Genomic DNA, 22634 nt, shown 5'->3' on the forward strand with positions numbered 1-22634 from the left:
GTGTTTCCTTATTAAGGGAAGAGGTATTGGAATGGCATGGACAATAAAGAACACTTCAATTTTATCTGTACTGTTTCATTTTTTCCATAATGACAAAAAATATAAATATATCAAAATGTTGACAATGTCAATTTTCAGTTTGGGTACCCAGGTGTTGATAATATTATTCTTTATTGCTTTTGTATTTTAAAACTTTATCAAATTGAAAGCAGGTGACCTATAACAGAAATATGGGAAGATAGAAAAAAATAAAAGGACATTTTAAAGACAAAAAGAATGACTTAGCTCATTTACTTTTTGATACCACCAGGTAGAAGCATAAATCATATTTAGCTATAGAGACTCTCAATTTTTTGCACCATAACAATAGTATCAATAATTATAATAGAATATTGTGGTTACAAGGCATTTATATTTTCAGGGAACTGTACATACCCTGTGGGGGTAGAAAAAGGACAGCCATAAGTACCCCTGTTTTACACATCGGCAAAATGACCCTTAAGAGCTAAATCAATGGGTCCATGTTACAAATCAGTGAGGAGTGAGTTAGACTTGAAACTGGAGCTTGCACTTAGGGTGGCCCATTCAGTCTCACCTGACTATGCTGGTTGGCAGTAGCCAACATGTCTCCAAATATGGGTCCAAGAAAAACTCCACCATCATATACCACACGCATGGCTGCAGCAGGATTCACTCCAGTAAGGTTTCCATCAGAGACCTGAGATGGTTACATTTCTGGTAAATTCTGTCATGGAACCAAAATCTAATCTTGTCTAATCAAATAATAAAGAGTCTTTTCACATTGTGTTTCAGATAATCAGACAGCTAGAAAGTGAAAGCAGAGTGACATAGAATTGAAATATAGAAATGTAACAGTAAATAATGGCTAAGGAGAGTCCCAGTAGATTAGAGAAATATTCATTTGCAAGTGGATCGCCAAAAAAGGTACAATAAATCAATCTTCTCTCTAAGTCTTGAGACACTTTGCTTCTCCATGCTTTTCCCTTTTATATGTTTGCAATCCAAAATATTAAAATAAAGTGGAAAGAAACAGTGCCATGAGATAAGAGCAAGGTCTCCCATTCTTCCTCCATCTCCTTTCTAGAATTTCGATTGAAAACCAGATAACCCACAACACCATACAACTAGGAAAAATTTTCATCTTGGGCTTCATTTTATAATAACCAAATGCTAGATGATCATTAGATTATTTTTTAAAACCCTAAATATGCAAGAGCATCTGGTTTTGTCATTACCCAAAGACAGCAAATTCTTTTCTAAACTTCCTTCTGCTATGCCATCTGCTTCCACGATCATCTAAGTCAATCACATCTGCTTAAATTATCCAATAACAGATGTAGAATTATTGCATGGTGGACACTGACCAACAACTTCACTACCTACACTGAGTTAAGAAGGGAGATGTTGGGTTTAAATTGCTTTTTCAGGGATATGAGATATAAAATATGTGTTGAAAACTTCCAGAAAGAAAGTTCATAGAATCCCTTTACTCGAATATTCCAACAAAATTAATAATTCGTGACAGTTTCCATTCATATAATTCTGATTTTTTTTTTGCAGAATTTCTCCAGGGCAGCAAATCCATACCACTAGAAGGGATACTATACATACCCTGATAAAATTGGGCAAATCCCCAATCTGAGTGGACCAGGACAAGGTCCACACATGTTCGTAGCAAGTGTATAGATCCTCCTTCACAGTGAAGTCACTGGCATTGAGGTACCTGGATGTGAAGTCATTGGCATTATTCTGTAAGAGCTGCTGAAGGTGATGAGCAGAAATTTGTACAGGGACATCTGTGAGAGAAGGTTTTGATACAGAAAACACAGACACCAATTAATCCACCTTACAGAGTTTCATCCTCAAGGATAACACGATACATACCAGGATGCCTGTCAAATTTTCAGGAGACCCTTCTGTCAAAATAGAACTTCAGTAGAATCCCCAGCCCTAATTAAACCATTTTTTCCTAAGGTAAAGACAAGTAGATGCCCACTTTTTATATTACACTATCTTTCACTCATACCATATCACATAGCAATCAGAGAGCACAGCCATGTCAGATAAAACCACCTCAACTGTCAACTCAAAATGTAAACTCCACACACCCTTGTAATGCCTGAAAGCCTAATTAAATATTAGATCTTCCCCAGAAAAATTTAGCTGGCCCTGTGAACAGAGAAAAGTTGGCCACTTTTCACAGGGAGTGAGGGAGGCGTACAGCAGCTGACACCCATAAAAACTTGGCCAGCCCAGCTGAGGAATGTTGGCATTTAACTTCAGTTTCTCCATTAGAATTTTCTTTAAGCCCAACCACCTGCTTCCCCATTCCATCTCCCCACAGAGGAATAACAGCTCTCTGTGTTTGAACCCTGCTTTGTGCTCTACCAGAAGTTCCCATTTCATTAGCTGCTCCCAGCAGCCCTGTGAGGTGGGTCATTGGGTATCCTAATGCCTACTTTAGGGATGAAGAAAATGAAACCCAACCATACGCAGAAGTTTGCCAATGCCGAAAGACAGGTTTACATGAAAACCCAGGTTGCCTTCTACCTACCCAAAAGCATTTCTCTTGAATTCCACACTGCCCTAAAGGGTTAATAAAATATCACTGCATTTCTAAATTGTGAACGAAATTGTTATGCTTTTACAAAACATGTTTCTACATTTATACAGAGTTTCAGATCCATCATCATTCAAAAGGCCAGGCCAAGGCTGACTTTCCCAGTTGTTTTGCAGGTGGTGATCTGAGGATCATCAGTGATAGAAATCAGTAGCAGGAAGTCTCTACAGATGAGCTGTCGTCCATGAGAAGTAAAATCAAATATAAATAGCACAGTAACGGGCCTCATAAAGGCAGGGCACGATTGATGTTTATTCCCCCATTTACCAGAATCAACACCTAGGGATCTTCGACTTCTCCTGAGTCACCCTATTATAATAAAAACATCACTCTGTTCCTCCCACCCAAGAAGGTCCTGTGCAGGCCTAGGGACTTTCTGCTTGGGAGGGCAAAAGACTTTTGGACCATGTTCCAACTTTTATACAGCCCCTCTCAAGTTCTACTGAGCCTTGCTTCTGATTCCCCATGTTTCTACCAAATAAGTAACGTATCATTATCACTTCTAATCCTTCTTCTTTGTGCATTGTATGTATTCTTGAAGATTTACAAACACTACTCTAATTGCATCTGAAAGTTCTTTCTACATTTGTTGGGACCACTAAAATCCTCCACAGTATATGGTGTCACCATTAAGTCTAACTCTGACGGACCACGGCAACCATGTATCTTGGTCTATAAAACTCTAGAAAGAAGACGACTGACCCAGGAATCAAATACCTGGGTTCACAACTGGACCCTGTCATCAGCTATTTGTATGACCTTTTGGCAAGCCTCAGTGCAGGTGGCTGAATGGTGAACCCCCTAAAAGATGGCCTAATGGTCTAATCCCCAGAAAATATGAATGTTAACTTATAAAGCAAAATAATAAACGGCATATGGCAAAAGATGTGGCTAAGGGTCTTGAGAGGAAAAATCTGTCCGAGATTATCCCAGGTGGACCCTAAATACAATTATATAATAGGTACCCTTATAAGAGAGAGTCAGAGAAAATTTTGAGACAGAAGAGGAAGAAGCAACGTGACCACAGAGGAGGTGGTTGGCGTGATATGGCCACAGCCAAGACATGCTAGCCATGACCAGAAGCCAGAAGAGGTAGGAGCAAATACTTCACAGGAGTGTGGCCCTGCCGACAACTTGATTTTGGACTTCTGGCCCCAGAGCTGGGAGAGAATCATTTTTTGCTGTTTGAAGCCACCAAGTTTGTGGTTAACTTCTTACAACAGTCCCAGGAAGCTGATCCACTCAGTTTCCACATCTATACATCTTCCACATCTACAAAATGTAAAGGTTGGGTAGCATTAACAATAAGTCCCTTTCCAAATCTTTCATTTTAAGAATGTCACTTTCAGACACTGGAAAATAAACAAAATAGCTTTAATATTATCACCTGTCTGACAACCTCCCAGGACGTTGTTCCCTTGGGAATGTGAATGAGAATATGTGAGACTTGTTGCACCCCCAATCGCCCCTTTACCAGAAATCACTGTATTAGGAAGCTGGATGCGAAAGTGTCCTCCTAGAGGTGGACTTGTCCACTGTCGTCTCTGTGTTGTCACCAGGACCAGTCCAGATCCCTCTTCTGTTCCTTCAGTGGGCACAGAGCTGTGGCACATCAGAAACAAAGCATTAACGTCTGGGTTGGGGTGTGCACCTAGGAGGACCTTGTCTGAAGGGTGTCCTGTCTTGCTTAAGCTGTAGCCTTCCAGAAAGAGCTAAGGGACCTGAGGAAACTCAGAAAGGGAGTTTTCAGGACCACTTGACGTGAGAATCATTTTAGAGTAACTTAATTCGCCTCTATCATTTCAGAGTGAAAAATGTTGGCATTTAGAGCCCACCGATATGGTGGGCTTCCTCTTTGCCACTGAAGATGTCTCAACCCTTCATTTTCAGTTGATGGTTTTATTGCTTTTCCTGCCCAGAGGACCATGGAACAAACATTTAGTCAAGGAAAGTAAAGCACGGGTTCAAACTTTCTGCACCTGCCTTTAATACGCCATTGCAGCATGCTGTAAGTACAAGAACTCATTTTGGAACATAGTAGAAAAAGATGACAGAAAGAAACCTATACAGTTACGCATCACTTGACAGTGAGGATACATTTTAAGAAATGCATCCTTAGACAGTCTCATCATTGTGCAACCATCATACAGTTTACTTACACAAACCTAGATGGTACAGCCTACCACACACCTAGGCTATATAGTATAGCCTGTTGCTCCTAGGCTACAAGCCTGCTGCTGCACTGAATACTGTAGGCAATTGTAACACAATGCTACGTATTTGTGTATCCAAACATATCTAAACAGAGAAAAGGTACGGTAAAAATATGGTAGTATAATCTTATAGGACCACCATCATATATTTGGTCCATCACTCACAGATACATTGTTATGTGGCGCATGACTATGTATTTAGATATATATGTGTATACATATACAGTGTGACTATATATATATATATATACACACACACATATCCCTACACACCCGTATACATATACATACATCAAAGGCAGAGCACTCAATTCTTCCCATTCTACTGGGGTTTAGGTGAAAAATTAAAAGAACAAATTAGAATATACATGTGTTCCAGAAGCTTAGAAGAAGTCTGATCCTTAGTTACTGCTTTGTAAACTGTGGCTAGAAATGGTTATTATGAAGCAATGCTTATGGGGCTCTAGTGCCATCTGTTGGTGAGTTCTTAGAAATAGCTAGTTTTCTTCTCTAGACATTTCACTTCAAAGGATTTCAACAAGATTAATACATGAGGAATGCAATGAAAGGAACAACAACAAAACAAAACAGTGGTGATGTGAACCTCTGAACAGCACAAAATGCCACTATTTTTAAACTAACTGACTTGGAATTAGTTCTCAAAACATAGTCCCCAGACCAGCAGAACCAGCATCACCAAGGAACTTATTAAAAATGCAAATTGTCAGGTTTTTCCCCAAACCTACTGAATTAGAAACTCTGACAGTAGGCCCAGTAATTTTAACACTACTTCCAGGTGAATCTGGTGCTGCATTCTCAAGATTGAGAACATTGCTTTAAGCAACGAGACAGGTAGCTTTTCCTGAAAAAAGTCTCACCTGTGTCCCCCAAGGCCAACAAGCATTCTTAGAAGAAGGGACAGGTGTACAAAAGCCACTCCTTACCGTGCAGTGATGAGCGGGAGCTCCGTGCCACACCCCGCCAGCCAGGAGGTGACACTGTAGACTGGAGGGGATCCCACCACAGAGACTGATTCCACCAGATTCCCCCCTGGGCGAGCCGTTCCAGAATCAGCTTGAGAAACTAGAGACCAGTGATCTAATTACTATCAAGTGACTCAAGATGGGAGACTTGCTGTGTGGAAAATTCCAATTGGAAATGTGAGTTACTCAGATCTCAGCACACACCTAAAGCATAGATTCCTACTTATCTGCTGCCATAAAGAACACATGGAGAGGAGGCAGGAGGATAAGCCATTCAGTTTAGTACAAAAAGGAAAGTGCAAGGTCCTGATTTATGGAGATGAAGATTGATTCCATAGAAAAGTTCAATAACCCCGCAGCCAGTAAAATGTCACTCCCTATGCTCTTGGAGGCACTCCTACACAGTTAAGCTATTGCAGTGTAGCCTGCCACCCTTTCCTCCTTTCCTTCCCACAGCCCCTGGCAACTCTGGGGATGTTTAGCTGATCCTCTTAGGAGCACTAAACTCAGAGGCACACACAGGGGCACTTGGGTGTTTATCCACAGTGTGGAGCCAGCACGTGTGCAGAAAGAGTGCAAGCTTTAAGAGAGACCACTGGTCAAATCCTGATTTTTTTCACTTCTATTGGATTCCATCTCAGCTAATCCACACACACTCCATAAGACTCAGTTTTCTTATGTGTAAAGTGGGGATTATGACATGCATGATTGATAGCAATCAACCTGACAAGGAGAGTTTAGTAAGATTTAAGATTTAAAATGATCAGCACAATATCAATATCCTTTTAGCTTCTTCCCCAAGATTGGTTACAATGGAGACTTTAAAGAGTTTAAGGGCAACACCTTTGTCTAATTCATCTTCTCATGCTTGATGCTTAGCACATGCTAGGCATAGAGTAGGTGGTCATTAAATGATTACTTGCTCAGCTGGGTAGATCAGTTCGCGGGTCAGTGATCACTAGATTCCGATCTCCACAGCCCCGCTGTGTGAATTGGGGCAAAATACTCAACTCCTTTTAGCCTTGGTTTCCCCATCCATAGGTGGGGATAATAGGACCAACTCATGGGCTTCTGAGAACTAAATGAGAAATAAATGGAAGCTACCACTATCCAGTGGTAGTGGGAGATACAAAGAAGTTTCATAGAGGACATTAGTCGGGGTAATATCATCAAATATAAAATTGAGATCAGATAAATGATATACAATTAATTATGAATATTGAGCCCAATTGTGTAGTTTATGTTGCCATTAAATAATTCTGAAAACAAAGCCATTGCCAGCAGGGTTAATGTGATAAAGTGGGAGGCAGACCATTTCATGTATGCTACCCCCATCTTCCCTCTTGTCTCCGCCCTCTCCCTTCCTGCTCCCACCTCACCTCACCCCTGGATGATTCCAGATACACAGAGAATTTGGTGGCAAAGAGGTGAGGGCAGTAAGAAAAAGTTCTGAATCTTTGGCTTCAAGTGTTTGGAGAGGCAGAATGGCATTAAAGGGAGAGAAAAGAAAACTGAACAGCACCTATTATCCAGTCCTGAGTTTTCCAACTAGTGGACTCCAGTGTATGAAATATTGATTCCCTCAGCCTTCTGGAAATTGAGGCAGCACTTGAGGTCACCAAAGACCCCCAGCCAGTTGTCTTGGGCACCAAAAAATTCAGGCAGTCACCCAGCACATCGTTTGAGTAGTGTCATTTTCTAAGTGTGCCAGAGCACAAACAGGTTTGGAACAATAAGCAATGACCCAGATGTCCCCAAAACACTTAAACTATGGAAACAGAGGAGAGATGGGATTTTGATGAGAATCGAAGATGATGTAATTTCAAGGCTGATAAAGAGTCCTCTTGCCACCCAGCCCCAAGTTCCCCTGCCTTCAGTACTGCAATGTTTAGGCAAAAGACTGAAAAGTTGTACATTTTCTAAATCAAAATGTAAATGAAGGTATCATCTTTTTCTTCTTGGAGAGGGAAATAAACTATAAAAACTAGGCTAGCTGAGCCCCAAAGCCACAAGGGATTTGACAGAGGAGGAAACATGAGCAAAAGTTGGAAGCCTGAAGACACTGAGGGCAAACTGCACCATTCTGCCTTGGCTGTGGGCGCACATCACACACGGACACCTCAGCAGGGCCCCGGAGGAGGACTTTGTCCCTAAGACTAGCGGGCAAGAGCCAGGTGAGACCACTGTGCCCAAGAGTGGTCAAGGGAGACTTTGGGAAGGAAAAGCCAGGCCTGATCTCTAAATAATGAGTAGGAAGAGTCTGGAGAGACAGAAAGGACAAGGGCCTTCTCTCTGAAGAAGATGATTACCTTCTAACTCTCACTGCAACTGTCTTGAAGGTTGTAAATCAGACTCTTGGCCCATTTACAGAGACAGACACTGCTGTGTTCCTTCCAGCACCTGGTATGACATATTAACTCATGGAAAGGTGGAGAAATCCTGCTAGTCTAATGATAATAATAATAATAACAATAATTGCTTATATTTATTAGGCACCTTCTATGGACAAGACCAGTAAGGAGTGCTTTACATTAAACTTTAGTTAATCTTCACAGTAATCTAATGAAGTAGGATCCTTATTATACCCATTTTACAGATGAAGAAACCAAGACTTCCCAGCAAGAAAGTGGGAAAACTGGAGTAAGAGTACAGACACCAGAAGCAAGAGAAAATAGTGGGGAAAATAGGAAAGAAAAGGGACTAGAGAGACATAATACCAAAGGCACATAATCCCAGCCCCATCTGTTTTCTAGAGCCAAGGCAGGCAAAAAGGAGGATCACCTGTTCTCTCCTCATTAAAAAAAAAGTAACCCCTAGCAGGAAAGTTTGAGGTAGGCATTTGACAGGCTTGTGAAGGAGAGAGAATTTGATGATTACCTGTTACATTTGTGTCTGCAATAATAATTTCATCCACATAGAACAGGCCCGTCTCCTGGGCCAGAGGGAGAAGGTCGATCTGATGAACCAGCACTGGGGAGTTTGCCGGAGGGGGCTGGAGATCCCCGGAGCAACGCACACAAGTCTCCCAGAGGTCAGTGCAATGGAACTGCCAGCTGAAAAACAGCATGGAGCAGAACTGGGCTCTCAGGGAGCACTTGCAGTCGTCTCTGGTTAGAGCCCTTGTTCCCAAACTGGGGTGCCTGTGAGCTATGCAGCCAGGAGAAAGACCCCATGAACCCCTGCACCCAAGCAGTACTGGGTGCCATGGGTACAAACATCCCACCCAAGATGGGATCTGCTCAGCCTTGGATATAACGCTAGCAGTCACCTTTTAAGTCAATCATTCACCCATGACATGCAATGTCAGCAGCATTTTCAAATTACAGTTTAACTGTGTGTCTTAAGCAAATTATAATGTTAGGCTGTAACCACAGAGAAGATTGATACTTCTGGACATTACCAGTTTCATTTAGGTTTAAGACCATTTACAAGACCCATGAGAATTATGTGGAAAACACTGAATCAAGGGATCAAGACAGCTGAATTTTATTCCAGGGTCACTAGCTGAATGAATTTTGATGAATCACAAATTCTTGGGGCCCCAAATTTCCTCTTTCTGTCATGTCAAAGAATGTTCTCTAAGGTTTCCCCCAACTATGTTGTTCTACGATTCTATTCCTATGAGAAATGTCAGACTCCCCCTAGGGAGTAGTATATTCTTAACAACTAACTGCTCTGGCGTCAAATTTTTTGTTAAATAAAATATATTCAAATCCCCAAATTAGTATACGAGGCCCAAATATAAGACCATTGGTGCCTCAGGTGGGTCACTGTCCTGAAGAGAGCAAATCCTCCCGGCTGACTGAATTCCCACCGTGCCTCCCCACCGATTAGCTACCTCTCGGGGCTGGTCCTCGTGAGACTCCAGTCACAGGTGGTATTCTTTACCATGTTTTGAAAGCCGATTGTGAAGGACACAGTCATCTTCAGGATCTTGTTCATGTGGCCTTTGTATGCAAGACACAGCTATGGACACCAAATAAGTCCTTCAGTTTTATTAGTGCAAGAAGCAGTCATTCAAACAATATGTAGTGAGGAGCCCACATCCCTGGAACCCTGCCACAGGCTCTGAGAGAGTCAGCACAGTTCCTGCCCTTCCAGAGCTTACCAGTGTAGCCAGAGAGACAAATAACTTAAATTGTTATTTCCCTACCTAAATAAAGCTGAGGAAAAATACAATAAATACTTTTTCTGAGACCAAAAAAAAAGTCATTAAACAGAGTTTTTAAATGCTTAGCACTGTACTTGGCAGTGAGGATTTTAGAGTATCTCACTTAAGAAAACCCCTGTTCTAACCCAATTACCCGTGCAACCTCAAGCAAGTAACTCAACCTCTCTGAGCCTCAGTTCCTAAACTCTAACTCCCCAGCATCCTTGGTTTCTAACTCAGTTAGAGGCAAAGCTGTTGCCACAAGAAGACTTTAGAGCAGGAGTTTTCAGCCTCAGCACTATCAATATTTTAGGGGCTGGACAATTCTTTGTCATAGGGGCTGTTCTGTGCATTATAGGATGTTCAGCAGCTTCCCTTGCCTCCACCCACCAGATGCCAATAGCACTTCCCCAGTTGCGACAACGAAAACTGTCTCCATACATTGCCATCTCTTCCCTGGGGGGCAAAATCACCTCCATTGGGCGCCCCTGCAGAAGAGATGAGGCTGAAGAAGGGAGGAGCTCAACCCTGAACCATTTAGCCCCAGCTCCCACAGCAGCCCAACTAGGAAAAGACTAGAAACCACTGCCATGAGCTCCACCACTCCAGCAAAACTCACTCTGGTTCCCAAAGGGCAAATCAGCTGCACTTCTTTTACAAGGGTGGGGGAGCTATCGAAGCAAAGGATGTTAGAGATGTTTGCGAAATGCATCAGACAATTCAATCCATCAATAATGACAACAACTAGAGTAACAATAATTAGCCTTCATTGGATCCTAACTGTGCAGGCACTTTACTAGATTATCTCATTTAATCTATACCACAGTCCTGAGAGATAGACCACATTACTGTCCATTTTACAGATAAGTAAATGAAGGCATACTGTACTTAAGACAGACATGGAAGGCACATTGGGTGAGGAATCAGGATTTAAAACCAGATAGTCCAATGACACAGTCTGTACTCTTAGACATCAAAGAAAATATTGTAGCAAATAAAAACTTTCACAAGTCTCACAGCTAATACAAAGGCATTTCCAGGTAACAACACACAGGTGGGGGCCAGTGGTGTCCATTCATACCTGAAACAGCAGTCGAGAGACCTAAAACCTCAGCCTGAAACACCTTGGGCAGATCACAGCAATCACTCCTTTGTGCTTCTGAGTTTTCAGTCTCAAATCCAGAGAGCAATACCAATACCTACCCACCTGACCCGGAAGCACAAAGACTGCTACTCACGTGTGTATACTGATCTAGCCGATAGCCCTTCTGGGCAGCCGGGGGAGTTAGGACAAGGTGTCGAGGCTGACAGAGGCTGAACCTGCCACAGAAGGGCTCCGTCCCACTGGTGAGGTCCCCATCAGAGTTGGAAACTTCTGGGCCTGGATGCAGTTAGATAAAATAGAAACGTAGGCATAGATGTTAAACAAGACAGAGCTTCTCGACATGTGTGCATGAGGATTTTAGAGTATCTCACTTAAGAAAACGCCTGTTCTAACCCAATTACCCATGCAACCTTGAGAAAGTAACTCAACCTCTCTGAGCCTCAGTTCCTCAACTCTAACTCCCCAGCATCCTTGGTTTCTAACTCAGGGACTAAGTTGTTGGCACAAGAAGACTTTAGAGCAGGAGTTTTCAACCTCAGCACTATTAATATTTTAGGGGCTGGATAATTCTTTGTTGTAGGGGCTGTCCTGTTCACCATGATATGGGCCCCTCAGCCCTGGGAGAGATGGCCACAGCATGAGTGGTCAGCACCCCTGGCTTGAAGGCTCCACCTATAAGAAACTCATTCTGTGTTCCCTGGAGCCTTGAAAATCCTTTAGCATTTTCTCTGTGTAGCAGGATACGAAAAACTATTGAGAAGCAAAAAGACAAGGAATATCAAGATGGAAGAGGTGTTCAAAAATAACAAGAATTTAGTTCACCTTAGTAGTAGTTTTAAAAACAGACCCTCACATTTCAAGAATTTCTTAAGACTACTTTCGTAAGTAGTAATTCCTTTAGATGTAATTTGAAGAAGATTAGTATGGTTTTGGCTATGTTTGCATGTTTCTCATCTATGTCTTTGACCTTTTCCCACCATGTGGCATGGGGAGTATAGGAGGGTGCTGCACTCTACCTAACAGCCCTGGAGGAATGCCTTTCCTTTCTATTGACACCCACCGAGCATCACCCTCCCAAGCACCGTGCAGTGCCAGTCCCTCAGCCACTCAGTGTCCAAATCCAGGTTTCATATTTTTTTTACTCTGTTATCACCTTGGAGAGGAAATGGGGATTGTTCTCGTTTTACAGAAAGAAAGAAGAACATGATGAAAAAGACAATCAGAATGAAGCCAGGGACAGCACCTTGTTCAAATCCAAGCCGCAGAAGGATGTTAGCCCAAAGGGGTTCCAGTTTGCATTTTACTGCAAGTAACTCCTCAATGTTTGTTTGAATCTATTGCAAAGGAAAAAAATGCCAGGAATTTATATCAAGAGCATAAAGACCACCCCCAGTTCTCCCACCCCCATCCCTCATTTTTTGAAGAAGTCTCCCACCAGATGGGCTGTGGCATTTGCAGGGATTGGCTGACTAGAGACATTGTCCCAAGTAAGAAAGAAGTTTCCTCTGCCTGACACATTCAGCACCTAAAAAAGTCAAGAGAGACAAGACTAAATGATGGTGCTAATTAAGCAGAGAGACAATCTAAGAACATAGGACATTCCTCCTCAGCTTGCTATTTCCTTTTTATTATAATTTTAACTTTTCAATGCTTTAAAATTCAGAAATCTCTGAGGAACACAGCGTCATTGCCTAATGAGAACTTTTGTTGGAATAACAGAGATGTCAGTCTCCCTATTTATCTGTGACCCTTGATTGAGGGTATGAGATGTAACAGTTGCCATTGAATGCTGCACTTCCAGCCCCTCTCACCAATTGCTTTCTTTTTTTTATTTTATTTTATTTTATTTTTTATTATTATTTTTATTATTATTATTATTATTATTATTATTATTATACTTTAGGCTCTATGGTACATGTGCGCAACGTGCAGGTAAGTTACATATGTATACATGTGCCATGCTGGTGCGCTGCACCCACCAACTCGTCATCTAGCATTAGGTATATCTCCCAATGCTATCCCTCCCCCCTCCCCCCACCCCACAACAGTCCCCAAAGTGTGATGTTCCCCTTCCTGTGTCCATATGTTCTCATTGTTCAATTCCCACCTATGAGTGAGAATATGCGGTGTTTGGTTTTTTGTTCTTGCGATAGTTTACTGAGAATGATGATTTCCAATTTCATCCATGTCCCTACAAAGGACGTGAACTCATCATTTTTTATGGCTGCATAGTATTCCATGGTGTATATGTGCCACATTTTCTTAATCCAGTCTATCATTGTTGGACATTTGGGTTGGTTCCAAGTCTTTGCTATTGTGAATAATGCCGCAATAAACATACGTGTGCATGTGTCTTTATAGCAGCATGATTTATAGTCCTTTGGGTATATACCCAGTAATGAGATGGCTGGGTCAAATGGAATTTCTAGTTCTAGATCCCTGAGGAATCGCCACACTGACTTCCACAAGGGTTGAACTAGTTTACAGTCCCACCAACAGTGTAAAAGTGTTCCTATTTCTCCACATCCTCTCCAGCACCTGTTGTTTCCTGACTTTTTAATGATTGCCATTCTAACTGGTGTGAGATGGTATCTCATTGTGGTTTTGATTTGCATTTCTCTGATGGCCAGTGATGGTGAGCATTTTTTCATGTGTTTTTTGGCTGCATAAATGTCTTCTTTTGAGAAGTGTCTGTTCATGTCCTTTGCCCACTTTTTGATGGGGTTGTTTGTTTTTTTCTTGTAAATTTGTTGGAGTTCATTGTAGATTCTGGATATTAGCCCTTTGTCAGATGAGTAGGTTGCGAAAATGTTCTCCCATTTTGTAGGTTGCCTGTTCACTCTGATGGTAGTTTCCTTTGCTGTGCAGAAGCTCTTTAGTTTAATTAGATCCCATTTGTCAATTTTGGCTTTTGTTGCCATTGCTTTTGGAGTTTTAGACATGAAGTCCTTGCCCATGCCTATGTCCTGAATGGTATTGCCTAGGTTTTCTTCTAGGGTTTTTATGGTTTTAGGTCTAACATTTAAGTCTTTAATCCATCTTGAATTAATTTTTGTATAAGGTGTAAGGAAGGGATCCAGTTTCAGCTTTCTACATATGGCTAGCCAGTTTTCCCAGCACCATTTATTAAATAGGGAATCCTTTCCCCATTTCTTGTTTTTGTCAGGTTTGTCAAAGATCAGATAGTTGTAGATATGTGGCGTTATTTCTGAGGGCTCTGTTCTGTTCCATTGATCTATATCTCTGTTTTGGTACCAGTACCATGCTGTTTTGGTTACTGTAGCCTTGTAGTATAGTTTGAAGTCAGGTAGCGTGATGCCTCCAGCTTTGTTCTTTTGGCTTAGGATTGACTTGGCGATGCGGGCTCTTTTTTGGTTCAATATGAACTTTAAAGTAGTTTTTTCCAATTCTGTGAAGAAAGTCATTGGTAGCTTGATGGGGATGGCATTGAATCTGTAAATTACCTTGGGAAGGATGGCCATTTTCATGATATTGATTCTTCCTACCCATGAGCATGGAATGTTCTTCCATTTGTTTGTATCCTCTTTTATTTCCTTGAGCAGTGGTTTGTAGTTCTCCTTGAAGAGGTCCTTCACATCCCTTGTAAGTTGGATTCCTAGGTATTTTATTCTCTTTGAAGCAATTCACCAATTGCTTTCTCCCAAGGGTAGCTCGGCAGGCAGAAGCAGCTCCATGGCATGCACCCTCTCTTGGAGGCTTATGCAGTCTCTGCTTTGCTTCCAACACATCAACACATTCCCTGTAGGGCACATTATACTTTTGCTACTGAGTAAGTTCTATGCAGCCTTTTTTTTTTTTTTTAGATGGAGTCTCACTCTGTCACCAGGCTGGAATGCTGTGGCATGATGTCGGCTCACTGCAACCTCCGACTCCCTGGTTCAAGCAATTCTCCTGCCTCAGCCTCCCAATTAGCTGTGATTACAGGCACATGCCACCATGCCCAGCTAATTTTTGTATTTTTAGTAGAGACGGGGTTTCATCATGTTGGCCAGGATGGTCTCGATCACTTGACCTTGTGATCAGCCCGCCTTGGCCTCCCAAAGTGCTGGGATTACATGCGTGAGCCACCATACCCGGCCAGCTTTTAATCTCTTAAATCACTTGTTACTTTCTACTTTGTTCTATGGTTATTTGTGCACATGTTTTACTATTAGACTATAAGCTTTAGAGGGCAGAGTTCATATTGATTTGTCTTTGTACACCAAAAAGTGAACAACAAAAACTATAATACATAAAAACTCTTCAATGAAAATATGGGGCCCAGCTGAGAGACCCAAAGGACATGACCTTTTCAAAGTAGACTTAGAAAACACAGCCTATAGGGAAATAGGACCTCAATCAGTCAAAAATTATGGAATTTAATGTGTATATGCTCACATGCATGCATGCACACATGTCAGGCGTGTGTTTAGAGGACCTTGTCTCTTTTCTGGGAAATAAGTTTCTGAAAGAAGACTTACTTGGAACTTAAATTCCTAAAACTAACTCAATGAGTAAGATAATCTCAGGAATAAGACATCACATTTTTGTAAACATCTTCACAATGCTGTTAAAGAGATATCCTATTTCTTTGACAGCAATGACCCCTCAGGTCGCCAGGCTCCCAGTCAGTGCTCCTGCTACATGGGACTTTATTCCTTCCAGAATTCAGCTCCGTGGGACTGGGAAGAGACACAGACCTGTACTTCTGGAAGCCTCTGGGCTTGGACTCGGATCTGGTGCTTCTCCCGTAGGTAAGTGGTGACCACATCAGGATTCAGCCAGGTGTTGTGAATCTGGACACCAATCCTCATCCCCCTGCTTGGGGCTATCCCATGATGCTCTGCTTCCAGGTAGTACTTGGCTCCACCCAACAGCTCCAACTTGGGAGTCTTCTGCTGCCAGGTCCCTTCATCCCTATTCTGCTCCCAGGAGTCAAACCAGTCAGCAGTGCCAACACTGATGGAGGCCACTTTCACCTATGCCCAAATAAGCATATCATGATCAATACTACGAAGCTTCCAGGCATCTCTTTCTCAAACACTAAGTGTCTGAACTGCTACTATCAAGAGAGTTTTGAACTGGTCTGCCTTTTAACATATTAACCCAGTTACCTCGGCCCTGTGGTTATTTATGCTTCTCCAGCTCTCTATCTATCTATCTATCTATCTATCTATCTATCTATCTCTTTCAATCGAGTAGTACTCAAATGAGAATAGATGGGCCATGTTCAGAGAAGAAACAACCAACCTAAACCCTAGGATTACATGACACTATGGAGAAGGTAGTATTAAGCCCTTCAGAGACCTGGAATGACTTGATCACATCATAATCTATGACATTTCTCCAATAAACTAGCAAATCAATTTCAGACAAACATAGTAATAATTTGAAGAAAATATTGTGATTCTTTGTCAATAGCATAAGTGCATTTTGGCTGCTGTTAAAGGCATCTCTTCTTATCCTTCAATGTTGATGAGGAATTCCTACATATAGCTGCCTACATCTCCACCCAAAATTAGTAGAAAAGGCACAAATTTTTGGAGTCAGGTAAATTTGGGGTTGAATCCTGAATGTGCCTTTTGCTATCCAAGTGGATTGGGAACACAATCTTTCTTTTTTTCTTTTTCTTTTCTTTTTTTTTTTTTTTTTTTTTTTTGAGACAAGTTCTCACTCTGTTGCCCAGACTGGAGTGCAGTGGCAGCCACGACTGCCCAAGGCTCAGATGATCCTCCTGCCTCAGCCCCTCAAGTAGCTGGGACTACAGGCATGCGCCACCATGCCTGGCTAATTTTTGTATTTTTAATAGAGACAGGGTTTTATCATGTTGCCCAGGCTGGTCTCAAACTCCTGGGCTCAAGTGATCTGCCTACCTCAGCCTCCCAAAGCACTAGGATTACAGGCATGAGCCACCACACCTGGCCCACACAATCTTTCTAAGCCTCAATTTCTTCATGTGGAAAAGATACATACATATATCTTTATGTATATATGTGTATATACACACAAATACATACATAATATATATGCATATATACATACATACATACATTTTGCAGAGATGCAGTGAAAACTAGAGACAAGGTCTATAAAAGATGTAGCATAATATTTGGCTTACAGTAAATGCTCAATAAATAGTAGGTTCACATTCAAACAAGTTCTTTTTCAACAATTAAAGTTCCTGATCATCCAATGGCATGTTAAACTATCTGTAAAACATGAGAGCCTTAACTTTGATTCTTTCTTTCTTCATGGGTATAGGACTGGCAACAGAGAAAAGGAAAATGAGAAGACAGTGAATACCTTAGTCCTTGGTTCCTCTGACCAACTGAAATGCAAGGAAGCTTGGCTGTCTGCCTGAATCCAGAAAGTGTAATTATTTGTCTCTGGAGCCACAAAGAACCCACTAAGCCGTGCTCTGTAAAGCGGAAGAATATAGAGTCAAGCAAGAGTAACCAAGGCCTGAATCACTGAACCAACAAATGACTGCCCTTGTACTTTGTCTTCTTTTATGGTAATGAAGAAGAACAACCTGATTCTTATGCCACACAATTGTCCAGAATATTCTAGAAAGAGATATAGCACCTGACTAGTCTCAGTAGCCCAATACATCGCTACACTGGACACAAATCTCCTTGCTGTTGTGTCATGTTTGGGAAAGTTGTAGCCACAGCGCACAGCTATACGGAGGCTTAGCTGATAAAATCACCTAACACAGCTATTGCAGGCCCTGGATCATGGTAGAAGCTCAATCTATAGTAAATACTATTCTTATTATTAGAAATAAAGACAGATTGCTTATCAGAATTTGCTCTGAGCTTACCAGCTACCTCAACAACTGCAGACAGCATTTTTCTAATTAAAAATATTATGATCCACAGATAAGCGTCAATTCAAAATGTCAACAATTTCAAATTAAAACCCATCAAATGCAACTTTGAAGAAGATTACAGGCAATTTCATAAAACATTTTTTAAAAGATAATATTTTTAGTATTTAAATTCCAGCAACCTAATATTATAGGCAGATATAGTTAAAGAACTGATTAGACTGTGTAAATAAATACCAAGAATATTTTCTGATAATGCTATTTTCTTAAATCTTCAGATGATCAATATAAAGATGTTTTTAAATTTTGCTTTAATGTACATACATTATCTCTATTTTTGAGATAATTTTATACCTAAAAATAGCTTCAAAAATAACTATTTTAAAGGTCCACAATATAATTACATTAACTTACCATTAAATAAATATTTTAATTTTTTAATTTAAAATTTTTAGATTTTAAAGAGATTAATGAGAGAAGGAATGGAAAATTAGTCACTACCTGGCTTGTGGTTCCTCAAAATGGCAGTTAAAGGGACATACCTTGCAAGACCTACTATAGAAGTCAAAATGTTCTTTTGCCTTTTGGGGTAGGCTGACTCATTCCTCAACATTCCCAAATACACCAAATGTAGCTGAAAGATTTTCCTTTGAACATTACTAAATGGTCATTAACAACTATGATAAAGATGAATTATTAGGTGCTACAATGGACCACAAATTAATTGCCACATTTTTGTTTATTTGTTTCTTTGTTTAAAGACAGAGTCTCACTCTGTTGCCCAGGCTGGAGTGCAGTGGTGTGATCATGGCTCACTGTAGCCCCTAACTCCTGAGCTCAAACAATTCTCCACTTCAGCCTCTCAAGTAGCTACAGGTGCACACCACCACACCTGGCTAATTTTTTAGTTTTTACTTTTTAGAGACAGGGCCTAGTCCCAAACTCCTAGACTCAGGCAATCCTCCTGCCTCAGCCTCCCAGGTAGATGGGATTACAGGCTCAAGCCATAGCATCCAGCCTTAACTGCCACTTTAAAACCATAAACTCATGGTTAAGTACCTAGTAAGTAAGGCTTCAGGAGACATTTTCCTGCTCAAAGATTACCAACCCTACCTGGCTCATTAAATGACTAAAAATTCTCTAAGCTTTTCATTACACAATTGAGTTGAAATCTATTAGATTGGCGCAAAAGTAATTGCAGTTTTTGCCATTACTTTCAATGGTAAAAACCACAATTACTTTTGCACCAACCTAATAAAATGGTAAAATATTTGGAGGAGGTCACAAACTGTCTGAAATTCACACTCATGAGTCACAGCCATCCTCTCTAAGAAGGATTTCAAAGGGAAAAGAGATCTGTCATTCAGTAAAGGATCCAGGATCCATCCTTCAACATATACACTGAGAACACACTAAGGAAACAGTGTGTCTAAGCAATTTTCAAGCTTTTACATTTTTAAGTTTACTTTAGAATACTAGAAATTTTGGCTACATCCTTGAAGGGACTAAAAAGACTAAAGGAATTACACACCATTAAACAGGAAAATTAGAATCATGATGCCATCACTACTACTGAAAACAATGTCTCACAGAACCCGCAAGAGCTTCCCCTGCTATACAAGGGCCATCGGGTTGACCTTCAGCACTGGAAGGTTGTTCCTACAGTATGCTGCCTAGACTTTGCTCCCTCATGTACCCAAAGGGCAAATTCTTGGGTCTTTCTTTGGCATCAACCAGATGTTAGTTTTACCTCTTAACCATGTACCTAAAGCATGTTTTACTCTGCTGTCTTTCAAGTCTCCTGGCCTGCTCAGCTCAACGTTCTAGTTGATAATCATCTCCAAAACAGATTGTAAACTAAGTTGTGGAAAATATAAATTTTACATATTGATCAAAATTTGTCCCTGCACTAGCATGACCAACACTGATTGAGAATACTGTCAAACTCTGTTGTTGTTGAATTGGCTAGTGTTATAAATTCCTGGAAATCTCGATACCTTCCTTATTTGTCTCCTAGCCTCACCTAGGTTAGTAAAGGTGCTTTTGATGTGGGCTCCCACTTTTCCTACAACATACCTGAAAGGTTGTCCTTCCTGTGACCAAAACCCAAATGGAGAACTGGCATTAGGGACAATCTGCCACCTGTACCCTGGGGTGGCTTCAGTCAGTTCCAATCCCTCAACAGCATCTCCAACTTCAAAAAGAAGCCCTCGATTGCCTGTAAGACATGTAGATCGCATAAACATTACAGGGCACACCTTCCCAAATTGGGGAACTACTTTATTTCAAATTACAAGGTGAAAGATGACCCAGGTGCTACCTGTAAAGGTGAGTCAACCTAGAGCCAGATAGAGTAGTTATATGAAAGGTTCTGTAGTCAATATGAAATACAAATGTTCTGGAAAGTAATAAACATTCCATGGGTTAGGAGTTAGCCTTTTTAGCAAGAGCGCCTAGAGAAGAGAATCAAGTCCTGGAGAAAATGTGAATGAGCAAACAGAAGCTGAGGCTGAGTAAAAGGAGGACAATGTGACTGTGTGCTGGTGACGTGGCTTGGCTTTGTGCTTCCCAAAGCCGGAAGTGGGCTTCCGTATCTTTTAAGGCCCAGTTCTGCTCTGAAATTCAATTCTCTAAAGTCTTTTTTTTCCCATAACATTGGCAATTTGTGGACCTGCACACAGAGCCAAATATGTGGCATGCTGCTATTATGTGACATTTTAAATGATATTGTATTAATTTATATTTTGTATTAAGCAAACCCCGAGGCCAAAGGCACAGGTACAATCAATATTGAATGCTAACTTGGGCTGAGGGTAAAACTCTGGAATCACAGCTAGACGTGTAGCTTTGAGCAAATTCCTTGATGTCCTTGTGTCTTCATTTTCTCATGCATCCAAATGGGACCAATAATAAAATAGCAATAATACACTAGGACCAAGGGGAAATACATGCTCAAAGAGCCTGGAATACAGTAAGTGCTCAATAAAGGTAATTATGGTAATTATTATTTTAAACTAATACTGTTCTTCCTCAACAACTCCTAAAAGGGAGAGGTGGATAAGGAATAAACAGAAAAGTAAGAGCATATTTTGAAAATATTACTTTAAACCAGGGTTTCTCCACTCCAGCACTATTGATATTTTAGGCTGGGTAGCTGTTGTGAGGGGGTGTCCTACGCATTGCAGAATGTCTAGCAGCCTTCCCGGCCTCTGCCCACTAGATGTCAGTATCATCACTATCACCACCACTTCCGGTCTAACAGCCAAACATGTTTCTACACATTGCTACGTGTCCCCCGAGGAGCAACATTGCCCCTAGTTGAGAACAATTGGTTTCCGTAGTAATTCGCCCAGCTTCTGTGGAAGAAACTTCAAAAGCCCTTCATAAAGGACATCACTAACTGTCAAACCAGCTGCATTCAGGAAATTATCCTACCACTACCCAAGTAGCTAACGCAGGAAATACTCAAAAAGGGAGCAGACTCTCTATTTCCTGACAGGAAACACACATTATCTCGATTACTTGTTTCAGCAGTTTTGTTTCCTTGGATGGAAGCTTTCCCTGAGTAAAAACTGCAAATCTGGGAGCTGGAGAATTCTCAAGCCAAAACTTTGCATGCATTTTCACACCTGAATGCCCTTTCTTTAGAAAGGTTTCTTCCCCTGCTGGGCAACTTTCCTTGTAGGTGCTGTGCCTCTAGAGTTGACTCTCACTGCCTGTAGTTTAACCATTAAGTCAGCCCCTTGGGCACAGATGTGCAGCCTGTGGTTCTTGGCTGGGTAACATACCAACTGCCCTTCATCCCTGACTACACTTGAGCCTTCAGTTCTAATGCTCAGCAGAAAAGTGCTCCAGTGTTGTGCTCTTAATTTGCTGCTGTAGGGTGGATGCTTTAAACAGAGAAGGACAGCTGGAAGCTCCCTTGCCTCCTCCATTTCTGCCCACTTCAGGCATAACCTGGTGGCAACATCACAATATATCCCTGTTTCTCAAAGCAGCAGACAGATGTCCACAAGGGAGAAAAATTCATATTTAAATGCATCGCATTGTGCCCTACTCTCCGGCCTTGTCTAATGCTGTTGTTTTGAGCATAGCAGAGCACACTCTAATGCTCCTGTCTTCTCAGCCAGTGGACGTGCAACTGACCCATTGAATGAAGGCGGGCAGTTTGGGGGTTTCCTCCAGTAGCTATAACAATATCTTGAGGGAAGTTCTGCTTTCTAGACCATGGTCTCTTCTGGACTCCACTGGCCATACAGCTGGCTGGGGCTAGAAGTGCAATGTCACTAAGCACCTGAATAAAGCTAAGAGCCTTCCTGAAAGGAGAGCCTTGACAATGGTATCGTGGACCCAGGGCTCACTGAGTAAGCCAGTCAAATAGATAAGAAAGAATTCAAACACTTTTATTTCTACTCACCAGCCCATCATGATTAAAGATATTCAGAGTTTATTGAACAGCCCTGGTGGCTTCCTTACCTGGCTGAGGGGTGGTGAGCCTCACATCTTTTCCTGGAGCCCGAGTGGTGCACTCAATCTTCCTGGGAGACACGTGTCTAATATCACATGGAATGCCTAAAAGGAATTAAAGAAATTTATGTGTGTGTGTGTGTGTGTGTGTGTAGGTATACATATACATGTATAAGTGTGTGGGTATATGTATAATTATATATATATATAGACAGAGAGAGAGAGAGAAAAAGAGAGAGGCAGTGG

At 41.4% G+C, this 22634-nt stretch overlaps 1 protein-coding gene across 2 annotated transcripts in view; it reads right to left on the reverse strand.

Moving 5' to 3' along the window:
• The window catches only part of PKHD1 (PKHD1 ciliary IPT domain containing fibrocystin/polyductin), a 485172-nt gene that overhangs the window by 438541 nt on the left and 23997 nt on the right, over window positions 1–22634 (reverse strand). For both annotated transcript variants that reach the window (XM_024248417.3, XM_009241952.4), the window contains exons 13-25: window positions 22398–22493; window positions 19998–20139; window positions 17396–17510; window positions 15793–16071; window positions 12528–12617; window positions 12336–12426; window positions 11226–11368; window positions 9676–9803; window positions 8715–8890; window positions 5799–5937; window positions 4116–4243; window positions 1633–1817; window positions 596–718 (exon numbers count right to left, since the gene is read on the reverse strand). In XM_024248417.3, coding sequence (XP_024104185.3) covers window positions 596–718; window positions 1633–1817; window positions 4116–4243; window positions 5799–5937; window positions 8715–8890; window positions 9676–9803; window positions 11226–11368; window positions 12336–12426; window positions 12528–12617; window positions 15793–16071; window positions 17396–17510; window positions 19998–20139; window positions 22398–22493 — 1835 coding nt within the window. The remainder of the gene's footprint in view (window positions 1–595; window positions 719–1632; window positions 1818–4115; window positions 4244–5798; window positions 5938–8714; window positions 8891–9675; window positions 9804–11225; window positions 11369–12335; window positions 12427–12527; window positions 12618–15792; window positions 16072–17395; window positions 17511–19997; window positions 20140–22397; window positions 22494–22634) is intronic.

The sequence above is a fragment of the Pongo abelii genome, chromosome 5 (assembly GCF_028885655.2).
Source record: "Pongo abelii isolate AG06213 chromosome 5, NHGRI_mPonAbe1-v2.0_pri, whole genome shotgun sequence".
Taxonomy (NCBI): Eukaryota; Metazoa; Chordata; class Mammalia; order Primates; family Hominidae; genus Pongo; species Pongo abelii.